Source organism: Heliconius melpomene, chromosome 20 (genome assembly GCF_056956725.1).
Source record: "Heliconius melpomene rosina isolate 202511_hmr_F chromosome 20, ASM5695672v1, whole genome shotgun sequence".
NCBI classification, from domain to species: Eukaryota; Metazoa; Arthropoda; class Insecta; order Lepidoptera; family Nymphalidae; genus Heliconius; species Heliconius melpomene.
In genome coordinates, this window is record NC_140408.1 from 13,365,095 (window position 1) to 13,389,784 (window position 24,690).

The 24,690-nt window shown below is 33.3% G+C and overlaps 2 protein-coding genes across 3 annotated transcripts in view; one reads left to right on the plus strand and one right to left on the minus strand.

Annotated features, from left to right (window-relative positions):
- Window positions 1-11,347, minus strand: part of LOC146528100 (putative fatty acyl-CoA reductase CG5065) — a 32,329-nt gene extending 20,982 nt beyond the window's left edge. Inside the window, exon 1 of one of the 2 annotated variants that reach the window (XM_085204334.1) lies at window positions 11,194-11,347. The gene's annotated coding sequence lies outside the window, so the exon portion shown is untranslated. Of the gene's footprint in view, window positions 1-2,451; window positions 2,588-11,193 lie in introns of those variants that run through there. The other variant, XM_085204332.1, reaches the window with a different exon arrangement.
- A 2,914-nt stretch (window positions 11,348-14,261) lies between these two features.
- Window positions 14,262-24,148, plus strand: LOC146528101 (uncharacterized). Its single transcript, XM_085205099.1, has 18 exons — window positions 14,262-14,406; window positions 15,274-15,345; window positions 15,862-15,885; window positions 16,025-16,054; window positions 16,672-16,758; window positions 17,466-17,528; window positions 17,871-17,957; window positions 18,323-18,355; window positions 18,764-18,814; window positions 19,233-19,295; window positions 19,840-19,914; window positions 20,179-20,253; window positions 20,852-20,926; window positions 21,541-21,594; window positions 22,006-22,092; window positions 22,415-22,447; window positions 22,669-22,725; window positions 23,654-24,148. Exons 1-18 carry the CDS (start codon window positions 14,334-14,336, stop codon window positions 23,716-23,718), a joined length of 1,104 nt encoding a protein of 367 aa, XP_085061225.1. The 5' UTR covers window positions 14,262-14,333; the 3' UTR covers window positions 23,719-24,148.
- Window positions 24,149-24,690: the final 542 nt, after the last annotated feature.

A 24,690-nucleotide genomic window follows, 5' to 3' on the forward strand; every position in this document is an offset into this window, starting at 1 on the left:
GCAGAGAAACATAAATTTAAATAAATATTTCATCTCCTCGAGTGGAGATCGAACCCACATTTTAAATATTATTCACGTGCGGTATGGCCCAGCGGCAAGCATGTGACTGTAAATTCGGTAGTTGTGAGTTCGATTTCCACTCGAAAAAAAAGTTCAATATTATCATTTCTCAGTTCTGGTAACAAAACAAAGCTCGGCGTCGAGTTCCGCCACTAACACGCAATGCCTCCAGAATTTGGCGATAAGTGGGAAACAGAGTGTCTTAACACTAGGATCCCTCTGCCTACCCGCGCTGTGTACGGGATACAGCGTGAAGGTGAAAAAAAAAATGGTATAGTTATCATCTCTCCATGTTCCGCTACCAATAACTCATCAACAAGCAAAGTCACGGGCCAAAGCTATTAAAGTCAAAGAAAGCGCTTCCTTCTTCCACCATTGATGTAGCGAACTAAATTTTTACATCATGATTCATGTTTAGTCATTTTATTCGAAAGTATTGTATTGACAGTTCCAACGTGAAAGTTATTTGTGAGTGCCATTGTGTTCTTTGATATAATATAAACATGTTATTATATTTATCTGTGTATCTGTTTCTTCACGTCTATGCGTGCGTGATACTGCGTGAAACTGATACTCGAGTATGGATGGAAGTTAGTGTTAAGAGTTAAGACACTCCATCCCCACGCACCGCTTAATTTTCGGGATTTATAATTAAAATGATTCAATATATGGTTATGTAAGTAGGCATCAGGAAATGTAGTGTTTTTCAAGATCTTGAACTTAAACTAAGTAAAAATAATAATTATAATGATGACCAAAGGAACACATAAATTATTTTATGTAATAAAAAATTAGTTGTTTTTAAATTTAAATGAAACTAGAAAAAAATAGACAAAAAAACTTTATTGGCTAAGGAAATGTTATAATAACGAAGACCATATAACGTCATGGCGCAGGGGCACAAGCGTATGACTGGAAAAATGAAACTTGTGGATTTGATTCCCACTCGAGGGAATGAAATGTTTAAAATTTTCTCTCTGGTAACGAGGCAAAGCACGGCGTTGAATTCTGCCACTCAACACACAATGGCTCGAGAATTTGGCGGAAGTTCAGGAACAAAAATTTCTTAATGTAATCGGAATGTCTCTCTTGTCTCAGGGTAGGCAGAGAGAACATAGTGTTAAGATACCCCGTTCCACACTTTCCACCGAATTTTGTGAGTCATTGCGTGTTGAGTGGCGGAATTCAACGCCGGGCTTTTGCCTTGATGCCAGAGCGAAGAAATGAAAATATTAACAAATTATCATTAATTCCCTCTAGTTTCTATCGAACCCAAAACCGTCGCGTTATAGTCACACACTTGAGCTCCTGCGCTACCGTCAACTACAAGAAAACATTTTATTTATTTTTCATATAAGAAAAAGAAAAAGAATAGGATGACAGTCTCTCGACAGTGATGTCATGCAGCCTATTCAGCATTTATTCACTGAAGTTACACATTATAAACAATTTGTTTGTTTTGTTTTTTTTTGTTTCACGTATCTTGAAAGGAACGCAACGCAGTGTTTTAACACTTAAGACACTCCGTTCCCCATTTTCCTTCGAACTTGTGGTGACTAAATCCAACGACGCTTATGTAGTGGTACAAGAACGAGAATGCTTATGCATTTTCAATCGAACCCACAGCCGACGTGTTTAAAGTCGCACGCTATACTCGCACCTTTGCGCTACAACGGCTTCAGGCCTATTTTATATAAATATTCAAAATAATATAGTTATTACAGATGAAAATAAAATTGTTGAATATATATATTTTACAATATAATAACACAATTTTTCTAAAAACAGCCAGACACTTATAATTTTTTTTATCTATTACATTTCCTTAGTAAAAAAAGATAAATGATTAGATAAATGTACGTATGTATTAATTTTTTATTGAACTAGGATTTTATAAATAAATCTTTGCCAATACAAAAAACATATTAAAATATAAAAAAATATATTTGAATATTTTTAAACTTATTTATTTTATTTCGCGTTCTTCGCTTCGCACGTGTTTTTCTTTAATTTTCATATATACATAAGTTTATTAATTTTACATGGAATAATTAGTATTAAATATTTTTTTAACTTCATGCCGTATTCTGGATATACGCAAATGGAAACTGAGAGCCTAGTATTAAGACACTCCGTACCTTTAAGACACTTCCTTTTATCACTTTTCGCCGTATACCTACCGGAGGCATTGCGTGTAGAGTGGCGGAACTCAACTCCGCACTTTGCCTCTACACAAGAAATAATAAATGAAAATATGAAAATAATAAATATTGTTTCTCCCGATTGGGAATCGTATCCACAACTCTATCCCTGCACCACTGCGGCCTCTATATTTTTTATTTAAATATATAAAAGAACAATTATAGCTAGAACCTTTAAAATATAACTCACCATAGTGAAAAATCAGTTATAGCAACAAAAATTTGTAACACTAACACACTTATGTCTCACAATAGAGTACCGCTAACCACCGTCCACCGAGTGTCAACTATCACTGAATTTCTTAGGCTGAATGCAAGTGAACTTGGTACGGATGAAAAAAAAAAGTATATTTGCTTATGACGTATAACGCGTTCCCGCGCTTTTCACTGTCACTTGATACAAATGTCATTTAATGTTTTATAATTCTTATAATTATAATTGAAAATATTTAAATTATGTATAAACATATTATATAATATTTAAATTTGGTATAATAATACTGTATAGTTCGTGAGGGACTGTCTTATTAATAGATAAGTTTTCCACACCGCTATCATTTTCCGAATTATGACTATGATTATAGTTTAATCAAAGAAGTTATTTGACGCCAATGCTTATGAGTTCGATATCCGCTCGGATGAACAATCTATATTCCTTTCATCGCCCTTGTAAAGCGAAGTGCAACGTCCATCCAGCTCAGCAAAAGAGCATCAGCTCATCCAAACAATACGCTATATCTCGGATATTCGGATGGAAAACGCAAATACGAGGAAGGAGGGAGACACTAGATTCTTTGTACCGTGCTTTTATTAGATCGAGCCCTAAGAAGTCGGCTTAACTATAGAAGAAATGGAATGTCGGCGTAACATAGTTATTCAGTGTGATGGGCCTCTTCTATTGATGTATATATGAAACCCCAAATAAAATAAAATCATTAAATATATTTTATTTTACAAAAATAATAACACAAGTTTTAAAAAATTCGGCCAGCACTTGCATAATTTTTATCTATTACATTTCTTTATCATTCAAAATACAGCAAAATCGATGCATAAATGTTCGTATCTTTTGAATGTGTAGGGTTAAGAGCCTGAATTTTAAGAAGAATAACTTTTGAAGTTTTAACGGACTATAGACTAACATATTTGTTATTCGTTTAAGAATATGGTGATCTTATTAGGCTTCCAAGTATGTACGTGTACAATTATTTTAATTTTGTGAATCTTTGTTTGCTTAAATTACATTTTAAATGACTTGGTAACATCCTTGTTGTTAGTTATGGGTTCAATCTAGGCTCGAGATGTTAATGTAATGTAGATTGTTGATAAAATAGAAAAGAGCTTCAGGCATTGTCTTGAATAGTAGGATACACAGTGTAAAACTAGTGTTAAGACACTACATTCCCCACTTTTGGCGAAATTCGGAACATTGCCTGTTGTGTGACGAAGCTCAACGCTCTCACGCCAACTTCGCTCTACCAGAGCGAAAAATACGAAAAAAAATATTCCACACAGTTGGAATTGAACTGACAAGCGTAGTGTTAACAGCCATTAGGCTATCGGCTACGAAGCCGAAGTCATCTTAGTGTCATTTTCTAACACAAAATTACTATTTATATAGCAAATACTAACTTATTTTAAATATAATAGAAAAAAAAGTCTTGTAATGGTCCAAATGGTACTAAATTGATCCGGCCCTATAGGAAGCTCTCAATTGTCTCATTACTGTCAATGTAACACAATATCTGTCTGTCCATCTGTCCTATAAAATGTATGGGAATATATATCTGTAATAGTAAACATTATATTAAGCTTATATACTACTTACCTTACCTTACCTTACTTTTAAATAAGGTTTAGACCGCGTGGTAAAATAGAAACAACTGAATGTCATGTAAAACTCATGACACATTCTAAGTGTCCATTAAACGTTCATTCAAAAAAGCTTTATTATATTATTATAGATAACTATACTAATATTGTAAAACTTAAATAGATAGAGATAATCCAGTATTCCGAAATTCTGCGTTCGAAATATTGGCATATACTGTATATCTACTAGAATAGTCTAATATAATCGAACAGCAGAGAACAGAGTGTCTTAACACTGTTTCTTCTCTGCCACAAAAGGGAAAATATTAAAATAATAATCAATCATAAGGTACGTAATTTATTACTAAATCAACCATAAGTTACGTTCATTATTAATTTTACGCAAATTTAATTAGAGATGACGTTTCACATGTCAAAAAAGGCGGGAACGACCTCGATTAGCTTTTTTTCTGTCTATGACTCACGTTTGTGCGGCCTATTTATTAACGGTATAGTTAACTGTATGTATTAGTATTCAGTATAATTATTTTGTGACGAATTTGTACGTTTTACAATTATGAATTCTTTTTAACGAAATAGCTACGGTAGATAAGTACCATATTTTTTAAGACGTTTGCTTATATATTGAATACAGAGACCGTCCTAGCGCAGTGGTACACCCATTGGTTGTGAGTTCGGAGAAATATAATTTTATGTATAAATATCAGGAAAATCGTAATCATTTTAAGTAGTCTTTTGTGACAAAGATCCATAATAATGAAATAACGCCACGATGGCCCCTTATCTATCCTTACTCATTTTTTTTATTTCACGCTGTATCCGGCAGGGCAGAGGCAACATTAAGACCTAGTGTTAAGACACTCCGTTCCCATTAAGGTATTTCCGTTGCCCACTTTCTGAATTCTCGAAGCATTGCGTGTTAACTGGGAGAACTCAATGCCACGTTTTGCCTCCGTGACCAGAGCGAGGAAAGGAAAATATCGAATATTTCTTTTCCCCGAAAGGGAATCGAATTCACAACTGTCGCAGTCAGCCACACGCTTTAGCTCTGCGCCACGACGGTTTCTTACTGGTAATCTATTCTTATAATATAATGCAATTCCTGAGTATATGACTAGTCTCTTATAAGTTTTTTAATAGAATAATCGTCCAACCGTCCCAAGGACTCAATTGGTCAACGACCTCATGACACGATTTTCGTACCGGCTGCTTTTGAAACGTACATTATTTATAATGAAATAACGCTTTTTCACTCTATTGAAATAGAAAATAATCACAGTCTTTCTGTTTATCTCTATTAAATTTTTGATATCGATGCGGAACTTCCGCAATAACGGATACGGGTGTGAATGTTCGCAAAGTCTCCGTTTTGTGTGCAAAACGGAGACTAATTGAATGAAAATTGGTTAACTCTAATTATTTTTTTTTTAACGTTTTAAAAGTGTTATATAGAAAAAAATCGGAAACGTATTGAATTTGAACGTAGGAGGAATTGAACCCGCACCTTCTGGTTTTAGTCAAAATCTATATTTATACAGCGTGATTGTCAAACAACACTTAGCCTATAATTAGCTGTTAACTGAGGTTCCTTGGGGATTGTAGGGTAACGAAACTGCTAAGAAACTCAGCTCTCAATTTGAAAAAGCGAGATTTTAAGCGTTTACAATTTCCGCTAACTGTAAGCGCGGCGTTTGTGGATTCGTTTTCTACTGGGAGGAATGAAATATTTGATATTATCATTGCCAATACGCAATATCTCAAGAATTCCTCGGATAGTGGAGAACGGAAATTAAACTAAATGAGGAACGGAGTATCGTAACACTAGATCTTCAGGTTCCCTCTGCCTACCCTGCTATGTGAGGGATACAGCGTGAAGCTAAAAAAAGGATTTTATTATAATTTTCAAGAATTTTCCGAGTTCTTGAGCTAGGTCATTTTCATTTAGCGTGTACGATATGATAACTCATCTTAGTACCTACTTTTCATTGTTCAGTTTAGAAACACATACACATACATATTATGATACGGTATCATCAGTACAAAAACTCCTGAAAATACCGCAGTGCTGCATTCGTTTTTTTAAACTTCATGCTGTATCCCGCACATGGCAGGGTAGGCAGAGGGAACCAGGGAACCTAGTATTAAAACACTCTGTTCCCATTAAAATATTTACGTTTCCGACTCTCTGCCGAATCCTGGAGACTATGCGTTAATGCAGCCAGCATTAGTAATGTTAATAATTCATTGTTTACAATATATTATTATTATTATTATTATTACTATTATTATTATTTTTAAAGCTATTTTTATTATTTTATTATATTTTTAATTTCACAGACCCCACGCAACAGAGGGAGCACGCAGAAAGCATAGGTTCGAAGTTCACGACTCAATAAGCAAGGTGCTCTAGCTTCTATCTTAATTTAAAAAAAAATCAGGTAGGTACTAAATATTAAATTCTTATAAATGCATTAGATTATGCACAACAATTTGTTCATAACCTTTACTTTAGAAAGATAAGGAGAAGAAATCTAGTGTTTAAACACTCCTTGTCTCACTTTCCATTGAACTTGCGAGACAAGAGATTTGGTGGCGGGACTTAACGCCGCGCCGCTTATTAACCAGTTATTATTGACTTGCAGCGTTTATGGTACAGTATAAACTACTATACAACAAGTAAAAACAAGCTTTCACTGGTACACACAGACAAACAATCGTGTATGACGGATACTCCGATTATGCAATTACTAATTTGAGTCTAAACAATGTTAAGGTCTTCGTAAGGGAGGATGTGTATAAAAACGTGATGGTTGTGAGTTCGATTACCATTCGGATTTCGAGTCAACGATTCTACGTAAATTATTTACATTTCTACGCCCTGGTGGGCAAAAAGCGCACTTTAGAGTTCCACTACTCAACACACTAGGACCTGAAAAATTAGACGATGCGTGCAGAACGTTAAGTAATTTAACACCAGGTTCGTTGAGCCTAACCCTAATATGCAGCAAATAGGGAATTAAGTCACATTCGGAAAAGAGGAGGTAATATTAGTTTTAAAAAAGGGATAAAACTAGAAGAGCGAAAGCCACGGGATCCCCATCTACAGATCTGAACCGTTTTTTTATGTCATATTGTTAGAATTGGCTAATATTTGAATAATATGATGATCTATTTGCTTTTTTCCAAGAGCGCGTGCTAAATTTCACAAGCGTATGTACTTACTTTATGATGTTTGTCCGGAAATTTCACCAAAAGTAAAAGTTATATCGAGATAATCCTTTCTGGTTTAAATCATATATATTACAACTTAGGGAACAGTTCTGTTTCTATACTTTTAATTTCCAGTTCTATACTTATAATAAAATCGAAGAAACTGAATTTGGCCCACTTATGTCGTCATTAATCTTAGTAATTATACGTAGCTTGTATGAAAATACGATAATATGCTATCATTGAGCAGGTTTGATGCTGGAGGCAGGCCCTGAATAGTGGAACTCTTCAAAGGTTACTGGTAAATCTATCAAGTTTAGGCCCGTATAGAGAATATTATATTTTTTTTATTTAAAAGATAGAGACACAAATAGAGAGGATTTACTGACATTGACCATGACATTTTATAGCACTTTTAAGACTTGGTGTAGAGAAGCGTGTTTACTAGAATTTTGAAGACTATATACTTTTATTTTATTTTTTTTAACATCTTCCCCTTTGCACCCTAATACAAAACGCAATAAGAAGCCGTCTTTCTTGATAGTATTTTTTTACGAACATGACAAATTGATCATCAATTTAACAATAATATGGTAGAACCCCTTAAAGTTGAGGGGTTTCTTACAGTTCTTCGATCTCATTTCTAGTAATTCGTAAAATTAAAACACGTCATCTACTTGTATATGCTTCATTTTCTGTGCTAAATGCTTGTAATCTTAATTTTCTGTGCTAAATGCTTGCAATATTCAAGTTATTAAAAGTTTTAGTATCAATGTAGATTGGGGCCAGTCGTGACGTAGGCACAACACAAGCAGGCGACTGTAAGCACGAGAGGTTATGGGCTCAATTCTCACTGGAGAAAATGAAAAATATATTTTTTTTTCATTCCCTCGCTCTGCTAACAAGAAAGCGCGGTGTTGAGTTACGATACGTTAGGTAATGTTTCGAAAAATTGGGCGATCCACTGCACTGAATGGGAAATAAACCCACAACTATGACTAAAACAATATAACAAAAAAACTGTAAAGATTTCAAAAAGTTATTGAAAGAATAAGAGGTCAGCAGTTATTTAATAAGAAATAACTACATAAATCTTCACCAAGCCAAGCATTACATGTGGAGATTCGCTGTACGTACAAAAACATACTTTATTTATATTTAACATAAAATCTAAAATACTTAAGCGAAAAACTAAGCTAATTATGAGAGTTGGTGTTATAATCCTGTAAAAGATAGCGCCATTTTAAGAAGATACAATATGATTTTAAATAACAATTAATGTATAAAATATTGATCGTAGCGGCATTTGAACCCGCACCTCGTGAAAACCAAGTCCAAAATGAAAAACTGATTTAAATCAAAAATCGAAAAGAAGACCTCTTGGACAGTTTAAAAGAGGTGCGGGTTTATTTAAATATTTTTTTTTGCGGTCCGGGTTTTTTAAATATTTTTTTTTATTACATTTTTAAATTTTGCTTGCTTCCTTTCAATGTTTATATATTTTAAAAATATATCTTTCTGAAGTGTGGGAAAACATTTTAAAAATAACAATTAAGTATTTCTAAAAGTGAAAAAATCACATGTATAAAGGTAGTGGATTCAAATATTGAGTTACTGGTTTAAAAGATTCAAGGGAGCAAGAGAACTGACTTACATATTTACAAACATACGCTAACAAACTCTAAACATAACTCTTCTTTTGGGCTTCGTCACAGTCGGATAAAAATGCATGGGAAATTAATAATAGGAGCATTACTTTAAAATTACGATATAAAGTACCTATTATCAATAATTTCAATTAATTTTCTCGCGTAGCAGGGTACGTAGAGGGATCGTAGAGTTAAGAAACTTCTTTTCCCAAGCTCTGCCCAATTATTGAGACATTGAGTGGCGGACGTCAACGCTGCACCTAGTCTACCATAGCGGGGATAAAAGAACCATTAACCACTCCCCCAAGTAGCGACTCGACGGCCAAAAAAAAAATTTTTTTTAATATGACTAATATTTTCGGTGTTTTCATGAAATTTGTATAAGCAAATAGTGTCACAGTGAAATGGGGTTGTGGGTTCGGTCTGTGCCCATGCCAATAATTACCTATATTCAATTTTTTTTTATATATCTCGCCCTGGAGCGACGAAGCGCAGCGTTGTGTTACGCCTTTCAGCACGCAATACCTCAAAATTGAGCATAGAGTGGAGAATCGATCTATCTTGATATAAAGTTGACTCTGTCCAGGTAGCTCTCTTGTTATTAGATTGTCTCTGGGATCGGTATATGACGGAGGGCGTAGAAAAAAGCTAAATGAAAACTAGCACGTTTAAGTCGATAAAAAATAGTGATATAACCTTTCGCCTACTTTAACCCCATAGATACCTATATTGCGTCTCGAGTGGCGCAACCCATTTGCTCTATCGTTGTTCTTTATATCTTGCTTATTACTTGAAAATATTCAATATGAGAAAAATACCAATTTATATATTTTTACACCTTCACGCATAGCAGAAAAATAGTGTTGAGAAACTCCATTGCCACACATAGACCAATTGATGAAATGAAATATTACATGAAATGTTACCATAGCGAGAATATGAAAATAATTTGTTCCCCCGAGAGGAAATCGAAACCACAACCGCGTTTAAAGTCAGACGTTGTGCCACTGTGCCACGACGAGGTCACGGTAGGTTATTTTTTTTTTTCAAAGCTGTATCTCGCACATAGCAGGGTAGGCAGACGGAACGGAGTGTTAATACACTCCGTTTCCAACTTTTCGCCGAATTCTGGACACATTGTGTGTTGAGTGTCGGAACTCAACCCCGCGCTTTACCTCGACACCAGAGCGAAGAAATGAAAATAAATATAAATTTAAATAAATAATTTAAAATAATATTAAAATTGTCATATTATTGATGTAGAGAGACAACACACATTACAAGTTTTGAGATTCCAATAAAAAAGAACAGTTAAACAAATAAATTTTCTAAATCATAAGTCAATTTTTTTATAAAATTTTGGTAGGATCATGGTTTTTATTGAGAAAATGTTTTATTTAACCTTTCGACTTCACTATAGAGATATTTGTCACCAAGGCCAATACTGTATCTTCTTACTTTAATATTCTTATTTAAAAATATATACCAAATTATAGAAAAGAAGGATTTTTTCTGAAATTCTACATAGAGACTAGTTTGATTGAAATAATCGATATATTACAATTATTAACATTCTATATGGTATTATAATTAAATACGCTCGGCACATATTTTCTATACATTTAAAATAAATAAATGTATTATTTAAACAATATACCAAATTATAAAAATAATACCTTTCATATTTTAATCCTAATAGACCGACTTAATAGCGTAAACGATCTCCAATTATTAATTTAAATCAATATATTTTTGTTAATAATAAGAATTTTACATATTATTTTTACTAATTCATATAAAAAAATATAATTTTTCACGTTTCGCGTGAAAGTCGATGTAATTATCTTGTAGTCCCGGGCGAGCCTAGCTGACTAACCTTGACAAGACGTGCCGAATTTTCATATATATGGCACAAAAAAATACTACACTACAATTTTCTATTAAATATGGGAAAAAATATCAATTTTAGTGTCAAAAAATACATTTTTTTATACATTTTCAATAATTTTTGAGCATTTTTTTTCATCTCGCTATCACCGCGCATGCTTATCGCCTCATTGAGATGAACTCACTCAAATTAGACCGATCTATCTTACAATTGAATCTAAAAAAAACTGTAACTAAAACCCCCCACAAAAACCAAAAAACTACTAAAAAATACCAAAAAAATTACAATTTTCGGGGAAAATTATGTAAAAAATAGTGAAAAACTGGATAAAATGTGCAGTGAGCGTACTCACCTCGCCTTCGCTGTATCACAACACATAAACACATTAAATAATGTACAAAAACTACTTGCTGTTTAACGAAATACTTAAATTTTGCACGTAAATGTGAAAATCAATGGTAGGCGCGTGCCTCGGACGCCATTTTGTCGGGAACAGACTGTGGGCATGCGCGAAAACTGAACCCTAATTACTGATATTGCCAGTACAATAGCGTTTAGGAATCATGTTTAGTTAAACGTTCAGTTAAATTTCATTCTGGAAGTTAATTTAGTATAGAAGAAATATATTTGCTAAGAATTTTGCATGGATGATAGACAGGAGAAAACATAAGTTGTATTATAATTATGTGCTTATAGGACATCACTATTATGGAATGACAAAATAAACGTAGTCAATGTATGAGCTTTTATTAAGGAAAATATTAAAATCTATTTATACACAGATTTTATAAATAAACGTGTAAAAAAGAAAGAAGACTACTGCCAAATAAATGTTAAATAAAAAACAAAACATGCTTTGAACTATACATTCCTGTCACCCTCGAAGCACCCCTCTGAAGTTTTTTAAATAAAAGGGGTGTCATTTGATATAATATATTTAAGTTTTCGTATAATTTTTATTTTGTTTTGTTTATAATATTGTAATTATATTTTGAGCTCTGTTAAATTGAAAAATTGCATTCATTTCAGCCACTCGAAAATTGGGCCGGAATGGAAAACGGAGTGTCTAATCTCTAATTCAATATTCCATTCTCTACAAATTGCAAAAATTTCCAACAGTAACTTTCGAGTTATTATAAATATAAAAAGAATTATCTTTTATAAAAAAAATTAGACGGACACCGACCGCATTGACTAATTTCAGGAAAATATATAGAACAAGACACGGCGCTAAGTACCATCATTGAACTCCGTTTACTTAACTGTATTTGTAAGTTTCACATACAATATCTTTTATGTAGTATTCGAACTCTTAGTCACCTACACGCATTTAAATATCTTTAAAAGTATTAGGTATCTACATTTGTTAGAAAATACAGCTTACTAGTTTAAAACGCTAGGACAAGAGGACAAACAATATAACTAAGTATTAATATATTTTATATAAAGCTCGTGTATAAATTAAATGTATCTTCTAAAGTTAAGCTACAGACAGACATGAGAAACGAAGTATCTTAACACTAAAATAAATGGCAACTCCCCAACATCTGGCAACGCCAGGGGTAAACGTCTATTGAAATAGATATTGCTATTTTGAGAAGACGACTCCATTCATACAGTTGTCTAAAGTTTAATCATGAATTTTAACGCGAAGTGTGTTAATACATATAAAAATTAACTGCTGGTGGGCTGCATGGGCATAGGAAGAATGGGAGGCGTATGGACCGTGTCCACCCCAGAATAGTCTGGTGCCCACCCCAGAAATTTTACTAACAAAATATTGCCTCGAAAAATTAAAAAATAACAATGCTTACATGATCATAACTGTTCAAAGCTTAAATGATTAAGCTCCAAGCCCTCACCAGAAAATATATCTAGACAAACCCTAATGGTTGTGTTTAATTCTCACTCCGAGGAACTGAAATATAATTGGGTGTCCACGCATATTCATTCTGAATACGTACAATATATTATACTGTATCATTAGAGCACATTACAATTATTATTTTACAACTTTTTACATTTTTTGGGTTCCGTAGACGAATGACAAAAAACGGGGAATGGGTCGAGTGTGTCTGTCTGTCCGTCTGTACATCATAAACACATTTTTCGGAACTTATTAGCACTAATAAAAAACAACCTTTACTTATTAGGACCAGCAATTTCTTTTTTGTTCTTTTTTTTTCTAATACATAATACTGATATTTTGGCTAAGTACCTACAAATAACCTATGTTTGCTACTACGGAGCTCATGAAGGAAGAATCCGACTCACACTTGGCCACTTTTTATCGTTGGCGCCATCTTCATAACAACCTGTAATAATTTAGACGTCGGTATAACTTAATTACAGGCAACTTAAGGTAGTTCTTAGAAAGCTATTGTTACTTTTGTAAATGGTAAATTTAAGTCATAGCCTGAAAAATATAGAATAGCTTGGAAAAAATACTTGATAATTGATTGGTGCGAAGTTGAGGCCAGTCTTGGGGCAGGAGGACACGTGAATGTAAACGCAACAGGTTGTGGGTTCCAATCCTACTCGAGGAAATTAAATATTTATTTACATTTGTATTTACATTCCTTCACCCTGGCAAAGAGGGAAAGAGGCAAAGAGCAGCGTTAAGTTCCGCCTCCGTATTTCAGCAGAATTTGGGGAAGGGAGTGTTTTAGCACTAGGTTTCGTCTGTCTACCGTGCTGTGTGTGGGATACACGATGACGACAGTGACAAAACTCAATGCGACGTTTGTATTGGTACCAGAGTAAGGTAATGAAATGAATTCATTACCCGACTGGGAATCGAACTCGCAACTGCTGCGTTTATAATCAGACTGCGCCACGACGATCTCATCATCACTGTAATATACCTAAACGTATTACGCTTATAACATTGTAATAATTAACAATAATAAATATAATTTTTCCTGTTGTACGTTCGTCATCGAAGTGCCATCGCGTTAGTCATTGTAGAGTTACCATGATGAGATTGAAAATATGGACAAATAACATATGATTAAGAAACGCCAATTAAATTACACAAGTAATGAGTTCGATTCTCAGTTAAAGCAATATTTATATTTCAGTCATTAGCCCCGGTCAAATGGCTGAATGAAAATTAAGAGTTACTTCTTTGTGATATTAATTTGAACTTGATACCTCCACGCAACCTCAGTTATATGGTCTTGACAGATTAACAACAAGGTAAACCTATAAGGATTCCGTTTTACCTTTTGGGAGTACGGATTCTTAAAAATATTAAATATCATAGAAATAAATAAAAAAATCAGCTTCACGCCGTATCCCGTACACAACAGGATAGGCAGAGGGAATCTAGTGTTAAAACACTCCGTTCTCCACTTTCTGCCGAATTCTAATAAAGTAAAATATCGCTTTAATTATGGTAACCCTACACAATCTACCAACTTCCATATAGAGCAATTGTTTTCTTTCAGAAGAGCTTTGTTCATTTGAAAATTATAATTTTTGTATGTGACAATGTTCCGTTATGTGTTCAATTTAGTGTTAATTATTGGATTATCTTGTCAAAATATTAATGAGAGTGGCGACGGTAAGAAATTATAATATTAAATAAAACTAAAAACTAAACTAAACTAAACTATAAAACTAACGTTCAAGCTAGAACCGGCTAACCTAATCTAACTTCAAACTATATCTTAATATGTATGTTAAGATACTCCGTTCCCCTCACACCGCCCAATTTTCAAAACATTGTGTTTTGAGTAAGGAACTTAACCCCAATTTTGACTCCTTGACGCGAAGAAATGAGAATAACACATTCCCCTAAGTGAAGTCGAACCCAGAACTATGGCGCTTCCGTTTTCCCTTTTCTACCGAATTCTTCAGGCATTAGGTGTTAAGTGGCGGAACTTAACGCCGCTCTTTGCCTCATTACTAGAAATGAAAATATTAAATATTGCGGTCTTACTCATCTAATATTTGTGATTTCAAACTAATATTTTAAGTTATTTAAACGATACTAAAACGGAAAAAATATTAAACATTTTGTCTGTCTGTAGAGCAATATAATTTAGACTACATTTTTTCCCGTAATTACCGTAGTATTGAGATTCGCGTAAAATAAGTATGCAATAATAATAACCACACAAACATAAATAAAATCCCAAGCCGTTTAATGTACAATACGTTATGTGTATAATAAATATTTTTCCTTAATACATTTTAATAATTTTAAATCATTTTAAAATCCAAGCCGGAGAAGCCGCAGGCGGCTTCATTGAAGAACTCATCACTCATCACTCTCGAAAACTAAATAATAAAGTACGAGTATACGAGTATATAACGCAAAAATATCTTTTCCTGAGATTAGGGTGTTCAACCAAACGAATTCATCAGCTTTATATTATTAGTACAGAATATATGAATGTTAATTCAATTCAATATTTTTTGTTTATAGACAACAGAACTATCCAACAAAAAACTAGACACGAGGACGAAACCAACGTAAACAGAAATGAATACGAAAAAGGTATTTTTTTTTTGTTTTTTATAGCTTCACGCAGTATCACGCATACAGCAGGCAGGGTAAGCAGAGTATGCGCCATATAAATATATTTTTTTGATACGCAAATACACGTAATATATGAAGGTATTGGGCTCTTTGGGACTCTAGTGAGTAACCTAAAAATTTTAATGTAGCGGGATAGAACCCACGCCTCTTGGAAACTGCCCTAACTCTGTGACCACTAAGTCATACGTTCTCGTCAAGCTACGTCGAAATTTTTTACACGCTTGTTACATTTTATTTATGTTGTTAGCATCTCTGTATGGAGATTTCTACAAATATCATTTGGCAACAGACAATTCTATTTATTAATTATTCTTAAGGCATTTATAGTATTATTCCACATATTCTAAAAAAGTCACTTGTTTAACGACCGAGTAATGGATAAGTTTTAAAGACATCATTATTCCAATATTTTTGTTACTTTCATTTAACTGTAAAATCAAAATAATATGTTAATTTTTTTATTTTTCATTTCAGTTACAACAAAACCTCTTGATAATAGTAAGTATTTTTATGAATAATACTAACTATATACTTACCTACTATCATAACTTATATATTATATTTTTATTTTTTAAGTGATTGTATAAGTACTCGTATATCATGAAAAACCATTAATTGTTTATTTTTTTTATTTCAGCTAAGGAAATCCAATCCTTTAATCCAATGTGTAAGTATTTTAAATAATAAAAAAAAAAAAAAAAACGTATATAAATTGAAACCTGTGCTTTAATTTCTTAAATTTCAATCATATCATCCAATTTCTTATAGCGATAGTAGCGCTTACGAGTATATAGTAGCGCTTTGGCGGTATTGAAGAAGCGCGGGTTTAAATGTCTTTTTTTTTTCATCTACACGGAGTATCCCTCATATATGGAGGCAGAGGGAACCTAGTGTGTCCTCACTTTCAGCGAATTTTCGTGGCATTGTTCGTGGTGTTGAGTGACGGAATTCAACGGCGCGCTTATTGCCTTGGTACCAGAGTGACACAAGCGTAGGTCATGATAGAGTGAAAGGAAGTGAAGAAAATAAAAATATTAATAAAAAATAATCCATTCCCCCGAGAGATAATCAAACTCACACCCCCTTCGCGTTACAGTTACACACTTGTGCCGATGTGCTACGATGGCCTCATGGTTGAAATCTCGATACGTTCAAATTTTAATATATTTGTTAAAAAAAAAATTTTTACCAAAGGGCAGGGGACACCTAGTGTTTAAGCACTCCTTTCTGCATGTTGAATGGCGAAACTCACTTAAAGAATTAAATATAACAATTTTTTTTCAGCTATATATATTTATGTAGGCATTGGCGTTGGCATACTGGTGTTATTCGCCATACAAACTTGTTGTTTAATATGGTACTTTAAAAGAGGTAATTAATTTAACTTAATTTATGGGTATACGACTGGCGCAATGAATATTTACATCTATACATATAATAAAATTGTAACTGATCGTTGTCTGTACATGACAGATATGTGAGAAATTAAAAATAAATCAAATTAAATCAGCTTCACGCTGTATCCCGCACACACCGGGGTAGGCAGATGGAACCTAGTGTAACACTCCGTTCCCCATTTTCTGCCTAATTTTGGAGGCATTGAAGATATGGTAAATTTAAATATTTCATCTCCTCGAGTGGGGATCGAACCCACAACCAGTTGGTTTTACAGTCACACTTTGTGCCCCTGCGCCATAACTGGTATATATGTGAGTAAATCTGTTATATTTGGCATGTATTATGTAATAGAACCAAAAACAATTATTTTTAAAAATGTTGTCCGTTGGGTTGTATGTTTGTCTGGATGTTTGTGAACGCTTACCTCAGAAACAGCTTGACCGATTTATATTCAGTTTTCACTATTGTGTTTTGACAAACTTTTCTCAACTTTTAATGTTAAGTTGTTTTATTTAAATCGGTTAATAAATAAAAAAGTCATATCGATACAATAGTTTTGGTTCGCCAAATTGCTACAAAATAATTGGCTGTAGTTTCCTGAATATTGGAATAAGAGTAATTCAGATTAATAAATAAATAATTGTGTATTTTAATGTATACTATAATTGATTTTTTTTCAGCTAAACTACAGCGTGTTAATGACATTGCACGTAGTTTGAACGAAAATACTTCAAACGAAACAGGTACGTATTTTTTTCATAGCTTCACGCTTTTTCCCGGGATACGGAAGGGGGAACCTAGGAACCTAGAGCTTACACACTCTGTTCACAATAAAACACTTCCGTTCTGTTCGTTCCTCTTCCGTACCTTAATCGGGGAATAATTGTGTATATTTTATTGTATAATCATGCTTGGAAACCCGAAGTTCAAGCCCACCATATCGGAAGAAATGGTGCAGTACGCAAGGCAATTGAGAAATCGTTGGCAGTAGTTTGATTATTTTAATAATTAATAACATTAATATTTCTTTCTATTATGATATATTTCAAGCTATATGCATATCACATTCTATAAAATATTTTCAGCCCGATACTACAAGCGTCCGACTGCTAGTGCTATAAAAGTTAAGCCAGATCTAAACGTGTATGAAAGTTTGGCGGAAGTGCAAAAGGGTAAGTTCTTATCTACATAATACACTACGGGCGACGAGTCGTGGCCGCTGTGACGTTAGGCTTTTTAAACATTTGCGCAATGTTCACTTGGGACGAGTATAATCAAAATTAAGGAAAACCTAAAATCAAGTCTCAAACTCTATATGGTAAAAGCTGGTCAATGATTTAGCAATTAAATGTAACTTTATATTCAAATTTTATTAATATTTCAATTTAAACATACATGATTTACTTAGTGGGGAACGGAATGCGAACAGTGTCTCAACACTAGGTTCCCAGGTTCCCTCTGCCTACCCGACTATGTGCGGGATATCGCATACAAATGAAAAATATTAAAATAATAATAATAATCTTTTTACTTCTAGCCCCGACTCCTCCGCCAATTAATTCATTGCCAAGTAAGTATTATTTCTAATGTGCAAAATAATGTTAAATATCATACTATAACTAACCTTTGACTTTACTCAAAATATTTCACTTCACGCTGTATCCCGCATTTAGCATTGTAGACAGAGAGAACGTAGTGTTAAGACACTCCGTTTTCCACGCAGCATCCAATTTTCGAGACATTGTTTATAGAGTGGCCGAACTTAACGAAGCGCTTTGTTTTATCACCTGAGGAGGCAAATTGTCAAATTCAATTTCAAAATATTCTTTATTCAAATAAACTTTTGTAAGCATTGAACCCACAACCGTTGTGTTTACAGTCGGACGTAGTGCTGCTGAGCCATGACAACCTCTATGCATTTTTTTATATTTAAATAATATATTTAATATTTGTTTACATATTTAACATTTATTTACAGAAACACCAAGGACTCGCAACAAACCAGCGCCTCTTTCAATAATAAGTCTAGGTAAAGTTTTATCTTTATTTTCTACTTTAACCGACTACATAAAAAAGGAGGCTATCAGTTGGTCATTTTTTACGGTTTCGAATCTCTCTGTCTACCATATAACGTGGAGATAATAGAGAGACTAAATATATATATATATATATTTCTAGGGTTTTTTACCAACCTGCGTTTTTGACTTAAGGTATCGTAAGTTAATAATATTTGAGTACGATGATCTATTTGGGTTTCCGAGTACCTATGCTATATTTTGTAAATGTACGTATGTATACTTGTGCCCTAATTTCTCGAAAACTAAAATTCATATTTGATATGGTGCTTTTTCATTTAAACCAATGGTATTCCAACTGAGAGAATTTAATTAATTTAAAAAAAATAATTAAATAATAACCTACTAATGTAAGGTGTGTTATTTTTTCAGGCAGTCCAAATTCAATTCGATCACAAAAATCAACGCAATCATCAAACTCAACGAAAAGTAATGGTAAGATAACAAGAAAAATTAAAAAAGTGGTAATTTATATTATTTTATTGTAATGAAAATAATTTTCATGTCAAAAATAAAAAAATCGCGGGGTTTAGTTCCAACTTTCAACACTCAACGAAAGCGTAGACTAAAGTGTCTTGATGAAAAGTGCACCAAAAAAAAAATTTTTTTTTAAAGATTCAGTATCTCAAAAGAAGTTTAAAATGCATTGTATTTTGTCTTTTTGCAGGGAGTGCAACGCGATAGGCACCTGCACGGCAAACCCATGTAATGCTAAATTTTACGCTGTATCTCGCACACAGCAGGGTAGGCAGAGGGAACCTAGTGTTAAAACATTCCATATCCCATCTTCAGCCGAATTTTGGAGGCACTGTCGCGCGCCTCGATACCAGAGTGACCACCAAGACATGAAAATATTAAATATTTCATTTTCTCGAGTGGAAATCGAACCCATAACCAGTCGCGTTTACAATCATACGCTTGTGCCCCTGCGCCGCAGTAATGCTAAGTACTTTGTAAATATTTAAATGTTTCTTTTCAGTAAAAGATGTAAGAACGCCCAATTCAATAAGGCATAGAGAGCAAATGCCGCTACCGCACGAAATACCGAAACCTGGTAAGATTTTTTTTTTTTGTATTTTAATGTCTATGACCGTAAACGCGTTGGTTTTAGATTATTTTTCTTTCTTAGCTAAACGATTAATATATAAAAATACAAGGAATATTTCCAAAGAGAGTAAGTACTTTTTAACACTTTACTACAAAATTAATAGCAAATAAAAATTACTAAATGACAATTAATTTATTTACCAAAATTCCAACCAAATATCAATTTTATTTAAAGAATGTCAATTTTATTTGCCAAATGTCCATTTTGCAGACATTCCACTGTCAAAAAAACCGTCAACGACACACAGACCGAAACTGTCATCGCCTACCGAAACTTCACCAATGGGTAGTTCTCTTTTTTATTTATATTTAATTCAAGTGGTAAGAGAGGTCGTCGCGACGTGGCGCGGGGCCACAAGTGTGTGACTGTAACACGACGGTTGTGAGCTCGATGCCCACTCGAAGGAATTAATTATTATATTTATGAATATTTTTTTTTCTTCGTTCTGGCACCAAGGTAAAAAACCGGGGTTGGGTTTCGCCACTCATCACGCAATTTCTCGAAAAAATCGGCGAAAAATGAGGGACGGAGTGACTGAACACTAGGCTCCCTCTGCCTACCCTGCTGTGTGCAGGATACAACGTGAAGCTGATTTGATTTGGTAAGGGAGGAAGGGAGAGATCTCGGTTGATCTATATCTGATGTGAAAGATCATGTACACAGGATGAGGACATATAGATGACATAGAACGAGGCGAAAGAGGTATGCAGAGACCGTAGCTTTTGGCGTTCTCTCTGGCTACCCCGCTAGGCATAAAGAGTGAAGGCTAAAAGAAATCTTTGGAAATTATCTTCATCTCGAAATAACCAGAGAATTTTATATTAAAAGTTATATATGTAGCATAAACATGAAAAAATGTTTTTAATATACAATTTTGTTTCAGTAAATACACTGCCATCAAAAATTGCCAACAAATCGAAGGTTACAGTTAATAAATCGAATACTTTCAACTCATCACGTAAGTACAAATCTGAATCTATTTTTATTTCTTGTTACCCCATATAACGTACACTTATCATAAAAGTGGTTAAACATAGTGATTAGTCACTTCGTACTATAATTCTTCTTCTTGAGACATAATGTGTTGAACAAATAAATATAAAAAAAATAAAGTACGGCAGACGATTCGTGGCCGCATTTTCTTTACTTTTGCCCAATGTACACTGGGGAAGAAAATAATCAAAGATAAGAAATTTCTTATCTGCGCAAACTCTTAAGACGGCCACAACTCACCCACCGTACTATAATTATATATTTGTTTTTCCAGCAAGTTATTCCAAATTAATATTAATCGTGATATCATCGGGTGTACACTCACAGACAGACACTTGAAACCAGAGCAAGAATTTTAAAATTTAAATATTTCATTGCATTTCTCCGTTCTGGTGTCAAGGCAAAGCGCGGCGTTGATTTCCACCATTCATAACGCAATATCTCCATAATTTGGCGGAAAGTGGGGAACGTAATGTCTAAACACTAGGTTTCCTCTGTCTACTCTGCTGCGTACGGGATATAGTGTTAACAAGTGATACAAGAGATACGATAAAAATAACTTAAGCTTTTTTATTTCAGAGGACACTATAGTAAACACAGAACTTTTAGAAAAGCTTAGGAAAAGAGCTGAAAGTAAGTAAAAAATGTAAACAAAGTATACTATTGTAGTATATTTTATATAAATATATTTTTAAATTATTTTAAAATCTTATCCATGTTGAGTCCGTCGTAGCATAGGCACAAGGGTATGACTGTCACGCGACGGTTGTGGATTCGATCCTCACTCGAGGGAATGAATTATTATCTATTATTAATATTTTCATTTCTTCGCTCTAGCTGCAAAAGCTTGGTTTCAAGTACCGCCAAACAACACGTAGTGCCTTGAAAACTTAAGTGGAAAATGCAGAACGGAAACAATAGAACTTAATACTAGGTTCCCTCTGCCCACCTAGCGGAAGCTACGTAAAAATTATATATTATATAATAATACAATATAATAAAGGTAATAATGTACATATGTGTAATATATTTTTCCATTTGCAGTAAATGCCTCAATAGATGAATCGAGTACACTTACGAACCATTCAAATTCACTAAGATCCAGAAAACCTGTGGAAATGAAACCAAGATGTGAGTAAATATATATTTATTCTTTACTAATATTATACATATATATATAAAACTAAAGAGTGTGTTAAGTTAAACGCGCTTATCTCACGAACTTCTAACTCGAATTGATTATTACTATTAACAAAACTTATCGAGAAAAGCTACATATATGCTATATACATAAAACTAGATTATATAACTGTACCTGCCGTCAGAGTCATCTCATATACAAGTAGTTGTTTTCATTTAACAAAGCGGGCGAACCCACAAGTAGAAGCTAGTATAAATAAAAAAATGTTTTAAAAGCCAAAAAATACCTTTTAATTATTATTATTTCTTTCAGTACAAGGAAGGCATCAGCAAAGGGAACCCAGAGGTAATATATATTTAAATCAATATTAGCCCTTAGGCCAGTCGTGGCGCAGGTGCTCAAGCGTGCGACCGTAAAAGCGACAGCAGCTACTCGAGAAAAATGAATCACAATCAAAAAAAAAATTAAAAAAAAACAAAAACAACTTTTAACAAGTCTGTGATTTTTCTATACGCTCTCTTATATAAAATAATATATTAATTAATTATTAATAATATATTTTACAGCTCAATTACAAATAACAGCAAGACAAGTTCAGTACACGGGAGGACATGATAATCGAGGTAAACACTTATATAAGTAAAGCTTATTACACTGTTCAAGAATACTTAGAGGACAAACATATATGGAATTAATGTCTATTGAATGTAATGCAGGATAGCTGCCAGCTAATGTAACAGATTGTACCATTGATTTTGAAAAGAGCAACTGTTGAGTTTCTTGCCGGCTCTTCTCAGCAGAACTGCCTTCCGAACCGGTGGCAGCTTTTTGCTTATATGATTCAAAAGTGCTTATAAGTCTATTTGAATAAAGAATATTTTTAATTTGAATATAAATATTTTGTCTTTTATATTTTGTATTTGACTGTGGGTTCGATGCCCGCTTGGGGGTACGAATTAATTAATATTTTCGTTTCCTTCGCCACTCAACGGGCAATTCCTCGAAAATTTAGCGTTTCGTTCAGAACGGAATGTCTCGACACTAAGTTCTGCCAATGCTATATGCGGGATATAGCGTGAATTAAAAATGTATATAAAAAAATAAATGCATAAAAGAAGGTATAGTCTGGCAAATATGTTATTGATAATGGGAAGCACGCGCGGTAAATTGCGCAGTATACGTATGCGCAGAGAACGTTCGATCAGTGTTACCCTGTTATGTTGTTTTACTTCACGCTTAGCAAATTACATTTACCTATACGATAATTAAAATATCTGATCATGTTTATGTTGTAGTAAATTATACAAAACGAAAATTTTATGAGGATCAGGACATCAAAATACGCTTTCTGCGCAATTTGCCGCGCGTGCTTCCCATTATCAATAACATATTTGCCAGACTTTTATACCTAAATTTAAGAATTTAATTTTAAATACTGTTGCTCTTTTCTATGGCATTTATATTGCGTTAGTATTAGTGAAATTTTAAAACGAAGATAAGTAAAATATATCGTTTTTTTTAAGAGATCTTACAATTTTTTTATTGTTTCAGAATCTTCATCAGATAACGAGTGGACAATGGAACAATTAGAACCTTACCACATATATAATATATGAATTATTTAATATTTATATAAGTATAAATTTACTAAGAAAAAAATATTGGTTGTCTCTCTAGTCGGTTTACGGACAATAATTTTTTATAGAAAACATTGATGAAAAATTGTATACTTTTATGAATTGAATTGAATTATTATCACTGAATAATAAACATTTTGTATAATACAAATACGGAGTTCATTGAAAATTTCAATTTTTTTTCGATAAATTTGCATTTATTTGCAATCGTTAATTTTTTACTTAATTAAATAGGTTAATTACAAGTAACAATGAACGGATAGATGCGTTACAAGCCGGTCTTGCCTGCCTATCGTTTGTTCCCACTTGCTCGCACGCTCGGCACAAGCGGAACGTGACAATCAGTCATACTTTCTAGTATCACGTTAAAAATTTAAATAAAGCAATGAAGTAGGATTCTGTACCTAAACTCATAAAAAAATAAATGCATAAAAGAAGGTATAGTCTGGCAAATATGTTATTGATAATGGGAAGCACGCGCGGTAAATTGCGCAGTATACGTATGCGCAGAGAACGTTCGATCAGTGTTACCCTGTTATGTTGTTTTACTTCACGCTTAGCAAATTACATTTACCTATACGATAATTAAAATATCTGATCATGTTTATGTTGTAGTAAATTATACAAAACGAAAATTTTATGAGGATATCTAAATATCGCAAAATAATCAGCTGTTCCATACATTGTTGTCGAGAATAAAATCAAGACTAGCCCGAAAAGTATAATAACATTTTTGAGTCAATAAATAATTAATCAATTCTAAGCTTCTGCTTATATAACTAATGGCACATGATATTTACGTATATGTGTATATACTATATACACACTTATGTACAACATAAACATTCAGTGTACATAATACAAGCTTATAAACTATGCAATATGAATAAAGAAATATCTGGCAATATTTAAACTTCTTAAAGATTATATAAAAGAAAATAATATTGGGTA